The sequence below is a fragment of the Montipora capricornis genome, chromosome 9 (assembly GCF_036669925.1).
Source record: "Montipora capricornis isolate CH-2021 chromosome 9, ASM3666992v2, whole genome shotgun sequence".
Classification (NCBI taxonomy): domain Eukaryota; kingdom Metazoa; phylum Cnidaria; class Anthozoa; order Scleractinia; family Acroporidae; genus Montipora; species Montipora capricornis.
The window spans coordinates 28276461-28286465 of record NC_090891.1 but is presented as its reverse complement, the minus strand read 5'-3'; the positions used below and the strand labels follow the sequence as shown (position 1 = coordinate 28286465).

Below are 10005 nucleotides of genomic sequence, written 5' to 3'. Positions count from 1 at the left end.
AAAGTGCAGGCCACGAGCGTGAAGAAGGCACCCGGCACGGTGTACCCCTTAATGGGGTTTTTCCTCCGCGCGCGTGCCAGGCGAGCGTTCTTGAAAGCCCGGAAACGTTCAGGATCTCTTTCAGTAGTCTCAATCTCTACTCATCTGGGAAATTCTTTACCATCTGAAATCAGCACAGTGTAAGTTCACACCAAAGACCCTTCACACGCTTAAGGACTTCAGAGAATAGGTCCACTTGAAGTACTAGCAATACCAATCTTGTACAATGAAAGATACAAAACGTTGATGTCAGCTATCTCGGGCAAACGTCTGAGAGAGCGAGAGATTCGGACAATGTTTATTTGTTTTTATTTTTCAGAAAACATTTTTAATCGGAGCTACGAACAATCAAAATTACATTTTGTCATGGAGAAATAAATAGTCTTTTGATCGTTTTTGGGTTTATTTCGGTGAATCATAAAACGTACAAATATATACACTACCTAGTGCCAATAAGCGTGTAAATGAACAACAAAAAAGTAGCAAATTAACTTTGTTTGTTGAGCCAGCAACAACTCCTATCAAAAATTCTAGGGCTAAAAAGATGTCAGTGAAAATTGGATTAGAAAAATGTCTCTAAGCTACCTAATTTGATAATACAAAACCTAATTTTGTGTAAATGAACAGCACTGTGGATCTTGTGACCCTCTACAAAATTGTGAATGATAACACAATGACAAATGATGCACTCATTATTCTCTATGGTTGATGATCCCTTAGCCTAAAGGCCAGCTTTAAGACCACTTACGTAAAAAAGTGTATTTTAAAAATCGCCTTTGCATGAAGGCCGCTTTCATTGAGATATCACATTTTTTTTCTAAATTATCTCTATTCACTACTTGCACAATCCCATAATACACCTCTGTTACCCCCCAAAACCTTTGCATAACCATTATTTGCAATTTCTCCTGGGACATGGGGAGGTGTATTATGGGATTTGCGCAAGTAGTGAATTTACAACTTTTCACACAGAGATCAGAATTCGTCACGTTCCAAAAATAGCTAGGCGACTAGGAAAATGAAATTGGGTTCTTCTAATCTAAATTTAGCTTTTTTCCGAGTATCTTCGAGTCACCATAGAAACTGAAATACATCTGTTCATTTCTGAGCCAATCGTGCCCGATGCGTAACCACGCCTGAAGGGAGCGGGAGGCGATATTCACGTGCGATCTTCCAACACGCCACTTCCTTCTTATCAGTAAGTGGAAGAAGGCCACGACCTGAGACGAAGAGACGTTTGCGTGCACAACTTCCTAACTTCAATTGCTTTGAATGTGTGCCTTATTGTTGTCAAAACCACATTTCACTCCTGTCACGCCACTTTCGTGACATCACAATTCCTTGTCGTGACACTTCGCCGTGACACAAGTCAATATTTTAGAATGGTTCAAGACGTACACCAGCTCCTATGATCGAAAACGCATTCACTTTGGCCCACATCAAAGCATTGTTTAACGACATAACGGAGCGTCCGTCGTTCAGGAAAAACGCCGGGCCCTAAAGAAAGAGATTCATTTGTAAATATTCTGAAGAGTCGGCATTCTCAATCTGTTGATAAAATAGGGGAGGGTAAAATACAGCTAACTTTGAGGAGCTTGCAAGTATGAAAGCAAACTGAAAAAATCTACACCTATTTTTCGACAATTTATCTATACTTGTGACGAGTCAAAAGAATGAAGAGATGCATGCACGTATCATTCACGATGGCACTTTAAATAAAAAAGTTTCGGGGAAATTTATCTAGTACAATTTTCTGTAGACTATAATATGCCATTTTTCGATGTATCTTAAATTCTACTAGATAACGTTTTGTCATACTCTCTAATAAGTAAAAGAATTTAGGGAAATTTCCAACAAAGAAATAAAAACGGTAGGTCACCGACTTAATTTTTCATATACTTTTCAACAACTGAAGTTTACAGGGCCTTTTTGTTGACCTGACGTGTTGCCGTGGTAACCGTTATGACGTCATAAGTGCCCTCAAAGTATTACCCAACGATAGAGTTGCAAAGATATTTATAGTTTGTCTACACTATGAAATATCCTTCTTTGGTATCTTTCATCGTTTCACAAACACTATAGCAACAAAAAAAACCCTTTCGAGCCTCCTTAAAGGAAACACTCCAAGGTTTTGCTTTGTGTGATTTTGCCTTAGTCCATGAGCAAAATTGGTTAATGGTATGCTATTTAGTGTGATTTTAGGCAACAACTCCCTCAGACAAACTGCGAGAGTATGACTTGAATCTACAGTCTCGGTCACAAATGTTGTAACAGACGGAAATCTGCCCCCTCTTCCACTGCAATGTTGATCTTTTTATGGCTTTGAGAGCAAAACACAACACTGAAGGGTGGGAGGGACGAAGAGGAGAACGTTATTAATAGCTTGGATGCGATTTACGTGCTGTTCTAGCGATGTGTTACAACAATTTATGATCGAAGTTGTAGCTCAATAGCCTAGCACGAGTATCCTACGGCTCAGTGGCATCCGAACTTGAAATAGGAGGGTTGCAATACCAAAATGCGTTAGCGGATCTTGCTTGAGTATACTCGAGTCATTTGGCGATAAATAAATCGCTTCAAGCAAAAATGCAGTCTATAAAATGAGGTGGCCCATGAGAATCCAACCTAGCGCTTCTCGCGGAATAGAGAACTTTCCGGAAGGCTTTGTTCTATATTCTGCGGTATTACCTTGATTCTCTCTCCTGTAAGGCAAGACAGCTGCACATCAGAGTGACTTGGCAGAAGAGAACCGGCTACAATATCAACACCCGTGGTGTACATTGAAGGTTCCGTTCCTAGCAAAAGAAACCAAAGTTATCCTTCACCTAACGAGACACAAAGGACAATCTGAGTTGATATGATAAAAAGTATTATAATGAAGGCACAACTACATACCAACTTTCTTAAGTAACGCATCCCACACGGCCTTTTGTTCCGGAGTGGGATTCACCGAGGGACTGGAAACAAGATAAAATGCATTAAGCCAGCGTTTAATTATCGGACAAGATAAGAAAAAGTGACATGAGCACCCCTGACGAAATCTTTCGAAAAAACATATTTGCGCAATACATCAGTTCGAAGCCAACGGTTGGCCTGGGACATGCATGAAATGGAGGCATCAGAAGATCCCCCTAATTTGAGTTGACCGGGTTCTTTTTCAATTCATGTGTAATTTATGCACATGTGACGTAAACGGAAATACAGCGCGTTGATTGGCTAAGAGGCCGTATACTTGGCGGGAAAGCCGTTGCAAATACGGACGGAATGAGAATGCGCAAAGAGTTACGGATGTTGAAGGCTCCGGGTGATATACTGAACTCTCAGGGGGGTCTTAAGGAAATCCTCCGCATTCGCCTCCATTCCATGCTGGTTCAAGTCCAGCCGATTCGCAACCTTGTTCCCAGGGCCTTTTCCACCAGCCTAACTCTCGGAGGAAAAACCCTTTGAACGAGATTGACCGGGTCCAAGAATACGAAGCTGGCCTAAAGACCTTTGTAACGCGGCGGCCATGCTGGTCAAAGACAATAGAGTTCGTACGCCAAGCCTCAAGTTCATGTGTTTGGAAACGAGTTCAGGTGTGCAAAAGAAAAGTTTTCATTCCCTCGGGACTTAAAATGGACGCCACGTGAAAAAAAAATCCATTTAAAGCCACGTCAGACTACTACGCTCTAAATTTTCATTACAAGTCTGTTACCATCCCCGAAGTACTCACTCCAGTGGTTGGTTGAACACGAGCCACGCCTCAGATTCGGTTTCAATTTGCGACGTTGTGACCGCCAACTCAATCTTGTCCGAACGAAACAGCTGCCTGAAATTTCAACAAAAAGTGCACATTCATAAAATTACACATAACAAATAGGGTTTAGCTACTACTTTCATTGTGCAACGGTGTTTAAAAGTACAATGGGCCATTTCCGAGTAGCTGTTAGTTTCGGTTTCGAAGTGAGTCTTGGTGCTCAACTATTGTAAGGGAAATGAGTTTGATTTGCATAAGAATACGCAACTCATTTACATTTGAATGGTTGTGCACCGGGACTCGTTTTGAAACTGATAGATGCAGCAACTCGGAAATGGGCCATTACGCGGATTGAATACCGCTGCGCTGTATGAGTTGCAGTCACGCATCACGCATGATTGTGTGATAAAATATGAGTTTGGGTACCGTCAACGTCTCCCTTTACCTGGCGTGTTTGAAGAGCGGAAGAACAATAGGATGATACTTTCTCCTTATTGCGAACAAGGCCCCAAGATAAGCAGACAATACCAACAGCTCTTGTCTTTGCCTTAAAAGGAAAAAAAAGAAATATACCACTACACGTTAGCATTACGGCTCCTGACGACTGGTATCCCAACAAGCGAACTTCCTTAATGAAGAAGCAGCTTCCTTGTTACACAGATAATCTGTTTCACCAATTCCAATTCATTGCACCATAAGCATTTAACAGTCGGAACCAAAAGGTTGCGAGAATTTCATTTCCAGTCGAAATACTTCGAACACGCAGTAAGGACATTAAAAACTACCAGCTGAACAATTTCAATTCAAACATGGATTGGAATAAAAACTGACAACCAAGAGAGCTTGAGTCATTATCCGAGAAGACTTGTAAGTTCAACCATTTGCAGTGCGCAAGTAATTACAAAGGCAGCACTTTCAAGAACCCGAGTTTTGCCAACTGCGATCGCAGTGTTGTGGTATTGTGGCCTGGCCTTGAAAAGGACACACAGTGACACTGTCATTAGAGCTTCCTTTGTTGTGTGAGATTTGATTTGTTCCGCTTTGATTTCATGTGATTTTATTTTGAGCGACAGTCTTCCCAATTAGTTAGAACTCTTGCTCTGTGCAGCTGATTCACAGCCACTTTAAATTTTTCCTACTTTCAAGGTGGCTATGAATCAACTCCTAAGAGTTTTTCACGCAGCAAATAGTTTTATCCTAGCCTGCTAATCGCTTTCCTGCAATAAAAATTGGGGGTCACCGGGTTCGTTTTTAACACATGGACGTTTAAAGACAAAAGATATGGCGATTTTAGATGGCTCTTTAAATAAGGTATTCCCTCAGAATTGTTGAAACTGGTGTGAGAAAGTGATTATTATTTGAGAAACCAAAAACTTAACTGACAGCGCTGTTGACTTACTTGGAAATTCTGTTTTGCTGTAACCGGTCTGTCCTGATACAAGACAGTAACTGGATCACACCAAGCACGTCATCTAATACCCAGTAAGGCTTGTTCATGGCATCTAACCCACGAAATAAACAAAAGCAGTTAAAGAACGGTTTCCATTTAAAAGAACGAAGCCCAAAAACAAAGGAGCTATTTTGGCCAACCACAACGAACGAAGTAGGTCAAATGAGCCAATCCTAATGCAGGCAACACTTGCAGCCGCGTGCAGCCGGAGTGAAGCGCGGGAAAACAAAAACTTACGAACAAGTTACGTGTAGTTTGCTTTTGTCCCTGATTGGCCGTGACTATGGCGCAAGATTTTTAAGCCAATCATAAGATGTAGCCTTCTATCAATCCTGGAAACACGTGTTTCACAATTTATCGGTTTTTCCTTGGTCACACGTTACCGCTGCTCCAGAGGATAAATCCAATCAATATCCCCTGGATGCTGGATCGTGAGCTCCTCGCTATTGTAGCACAGCCACAAATAACCCGCCAAAAAGAAAGGAGTGGAAAGTATTTCATGAACGCTCTACTCTTGGTTTTAAGCTGCTGCGGATGAAAACCCCTAGCACCCTGTGCAATGTCTAATGAATAACTCAGTTATCTGCTCTATCAAGCCGGTGAATAACGCAACGCATTGTTAAAACAACTGAGACTTCTTTTTGATAGGTTCCACTGCGGCGTTTTCGATGATCCTGATTTGCTCGATTGGAGGGAATTTAAACACGTTTTCAAGGACGAGATCTGTCTCACCTCGCACCAAATTCAAACCGACATCGAGCGCCAGCTCAGGCGAGGAGGACAGCAAATAGTACTTCATGGCTTCAAGGAATTTACTATCGTCAAGAAACGCCTCGGCATTTTGTAAACATTCTTCTACGCTGGGTAGCCCTGCCTGGTTTGAATCAAAACAACGGAATCTCAGTTAACAATGGTTTGAGTGACATTGCTGTTTGGTGGGTCCGGAATCAACTCCAACAAGCATTGGAAACGGCTACTGGTGCCTTTCTTTCAGTGTTTTTACTTTAAAGCTGTTTTGGTTACTTAGAGCTGTTTTCAATTGAGTGTCGAAAGTAATTAGCGAATTACTTTGGTTTTGCATTACTTCACTCAGTGATTGGTTCAAAGTTCTCGCGCCACCTTTAGTGAAACCAAAACCAATTCTAGCCCGCGCGTGCACATTTCCCGCGCTTTGTGTCGCCTACGTGTAATTACTTCGAGTCTTGATTGGTTTACTGGATTGTCTCCGTCCTTTTTGATTGACGAAAAGTTATTACTTAGGTTTTGGTTTTTCCGACACTCACTTGAAAACCGCTCTACATGAACTGGTCTTTCAATAAACCACCCACAAGCTTCAAGCTGTTAATTGACAGTTTGCGAACCGAGAGCGGATGCAGCAAAACCAGTACCACGAAACAATAACATGATTGGTTAAAAAAAAAAAAAAAAAATCGCGCTGCACATGCGGCCGGCACGTAATTAAGTCAGTACATTTCTTTGCCGTACGCCGTGAAATATCCAACCTTAAAGCAAGCAAGCAAGCAAGCACAAGCATAAGTAACTTATGCTAAGTGATAACGAACGTCGACATAACTCCATCAAAATCAACCACGGCCTCCGACATTTTGTTCAAATGCTCAGACGCTGGGAATCCGGAAAGAGTGCTTTGATTGGCCAGACACGGCCAGACGTAGTAAATTTCGTTGTGCTTTTCGTCTTCACACGGTATAAGGCGAACGCCAGCACACGAAAAGGAAAAGCTTTGAGCCTTGTGTTTGCGTCTGTGTTTAAACTTGCGTCGAGGCGGTTTTCACGATGAAATGAGCGCTATTATGCTTTGCACTTATGCTTGCGCATGTCGCTAGTGAAAACCAGGCTTGAGGCTTCCAAGACCACGTGAGAATACCACAGCGAATCGTTCATTCTTTAACTTTAGTTTAAATCCATCTACGGGATACCTCGCCCCTATGGTGAATCCTCAATACAATGGAATAATCGCGGAAAACTCAAGGAAGCCCAAAATTAGGAACTGCGAAATGCCCTTCCACTATTGTTTAGCATTTAGAGGCCTTAGGAACAAATGAGGATACTGTATATGTTGTCCTTATTCAATGACGTGCAGTTAAGCTGAAGTGCACAACATACCTTTTCGTGCAATTCATTCAGTTCTGTGACAGTTCCCTGGCATCTAGCGCATGACTTAATGAGGTAGTTTTCACTGGTGGGTAATGTTTTCAGTAAGGTAATACAGGTGTCCCTAAATAACATAATGAAAACAATAATCTCGAGAATATTCCCTAAAATTAATCGAAAACTTAAAACAAACAGCGGCTACAAACAAATGCGCTTCACGATTATGTTTATAGCCGCTGTTTGTTTTATGTTTTTGATTAAGTTGAAATGGCAAAAGAGCAAGAATATTCCTGAAATTACTACAACGTCACCGCAGTCGAAACTTGTCAGATTCAGTCTCGGATTCAAGAGAGGAATTCCACACGACGACGGCATGTACTAAAATCCGGAACATCGGAACACTGGAACACCGGAACACCGGAACACCCTGGAAGTAACCCAAAACCCTCAATTTGGCTAACCCTAGGCCTAGCTAGGCCTTAAGTTGGTTTTTAGGCCTAGGGTTAGCCAAATTGAGGGTTTTGGGTTACTTCCAGGGTGTTCCGGAGTGTTCCAGTGTTCCTGATTTTAGTACATGCCCACGGCTACGGCTACGGCTACGGCAACGACACAAAAACATAACGCCATTGATCAAAAGAGGACAAATAATCGTGCTGCACGTGCTGCACGTGCGGCACGCATTTTAGCACGTGTTTTTGCGGTACTATGCATAACGTACAACGACGTGAAATCACAAGATTTGAGGTTTTGACGACAACGTGAGCAGCAAATGTGAACCTTAACTCTAAGGCCGTTTACACGACAGAAAAATTTGGGTCCGGACCCGTGCGCCTATGGCCCTGCAGAAACTCCAGTGTTTCTTTACAAAAATTATGGGTCCGTACCGCTTTTTTGAAGGGTCCGGACCCAAATTTTTCTGTCGTGTAAACGGCCTTTCAGAAACCGCTCGTACCCAGTTTGTTTTACGATGGTTTCTCAAAGTCGCTAACAATGAACAAACGGCGCCAATCGCTAGCTATTGTAGATTACATAGGTTGTTTACCATTTACAAGAGGAAATCGGTTTGTACTAGGTTTGTTCAAATCATTGGTAAGCAAAAACTCCCAAATGGAGAAGCGTGTACCATTTACACAATTCGTTCAAGTTTACCGAGAGAATCTGGAGGAAGGCAAAATCATGGAGAAATGCAAATGGTGAACACCTTTTCCCTTCGGAAATTTCGTAAAAACGAATGGTAAATAAGTTTTCCGTTTGAAAATTTCGGTTGGAAATGTTGGGCTACCTTTCAAGACATACCGAAATTTTTTGACATTTTCCCATCACGCTCAACTAAATGGCCTTACCATTTTCATTCCACCGAAATTTCTGAAATGTTCTGGCAAATGATCAACAAACATTCACCTACATTGCTCTTACCATTTTCCCAATTTTTCGCACTTTCGCGAGAGAAGCTCCACGGCCAGATGATATTCAGGAGTGTTGTCTTTAAGCACCATTCCGACGCTAACAGCGAGTTCAAGCTCATTGCCTCGGATGAGTTTAGAAAGGGAAAACTGAAATGGTTGGAAAAAAACATGGTTAGCCCTTTCATTTAACGGACATAAGGTGTTGTAAAGCTCTTAGATCACAAGACCCTGGTCAAAGCGCCGGTTTTGCTGTTTTCGGGCAACGAAAGGTATTACTTTGTACTGTATCTCACAAGTTGTGTGTTCTATGCTCACAACCTGGGGCCAGTTGCTGGAAGCCTGGTTAGCGCTAACAGTTGGTTAAGAGGTATAAAAACCGGCTTCTGGTTTGCATGGTATTTAACGCCGGTTAGCGCTAACCATGCTTCGAGCAACCCAGGCCTGAGCAACAGAAAATCGTCGATTCTTGATCTTTACTCCACGATCGCTGATACCTGTCCAGTTATAGGGCACTTCTTCTATATGGTCTAGTGTGAAGGAGATCGCGAAATATTTAAGTAGACCGGCAAAAAGTCGTTGTCGTTCACGTTGCTTTATCTCCCTTACAACATTATTCCATGTAGTCTCAATTGATACAACGCCGTTTTTTTGTCCTCAGAATGAGATTCTAAAAGAGTTGACACCGCCCACTTAGGAACGGCGGGAAAAAAAGAATTGAAACTAAAACCTTTATTGGTTGCGGTCACACTTGATAGAAACACAGTGTAACACCAATGTTGACACTAAAGTGGTTGCGGTCATACTTGAGATAAGCACATTGTGGGCCTAACACTAGTGTTGACACTACTCAAGGGTCAAGTCTCGGGTTTTTTGAAACACTGAACAATACAACTTGATTTAACTCTAGTGTTAGCTCCCTAATGCGACCGCTACCATTGTCGTCGTGATCAAAGTCGAAAAACTCACTGCACGATCTAAAATAAGTTGCAAACGCAAACTGCACGTGGCATGTGAATATTTTCAATGGATAAGAAGAAAGTACACAAACTAACTGAAGACTTATTCGCTTGTACTTTCCGTTTCAGTTCCAAACGTAGTTAATGTGCTAATACTCAAGAAGATATGTTCTTTCGAAGTCGTACATATTTGTGCTAGCACGATTGCATTTTAGTTAACAGGACAAAGGATCAAATCTCATGTGTATCTTCCAGTAGTGAAGCAGCTCTCGTAACCTGCTAGTGTTTGGTATTGTAGGCAGCTTC

The 10005-nt window shown here is 41.9% G+C and overlaps 1 protein-coding gene across 1 annotated transcript in view; it reads right to left on the bottom strand.

Annotated features, from left to right (window-relative positions):
- Nucleotides 1–432: 432 nt before the first annotated feature.
- The window catches only part of LOC138017495 (WD repeat-containing protein 17-like), a 27817-nt gene continuing 18244 nt past the window's right edge, over nucleotides 433–10005 (bottom strand). Inside the window, exons 19-27 of the mRNA XM_068864565.1 lie at nucleotides 8754–8890; nucleotides 7350–7461; nucleotides 5958–6099; nucleotides 5175–5277; nucleotides 4221–4322; nucleotides 3752–3847; nucleotides 2935–2996; nucleotides 2728–2834; nucleotides 433–1536 (exon numbers count right to left, since the gene is read on the bottom strand). Of these exons, the coding sequence (XP_068720666.1) occupies nucleotides 1417–1536; nucleotides 2728–2834; nucleotides 2935–2996; nucleotides 3752–3847; nucleotides 4221–4322; nucleotides 5175–5277; nucleotides 5958–6099; nucleotides 7350–7461; nucleotides 8754–8890 (981 nt within the window). The 3' untranslated portion in view covers nucleotides 433–1416. The remainder of the gene's footprint in view (nucleotides 1537–2727; nucleotides 2835–2934; nucleotides 2997–3751; nucleotides 3848–4220; nucleotides 4323–5174; nucleotides 5278–5957; nucleotides 6100–7349; nucleotides 7462–8753; nucleotides 8891–10005) is intronic.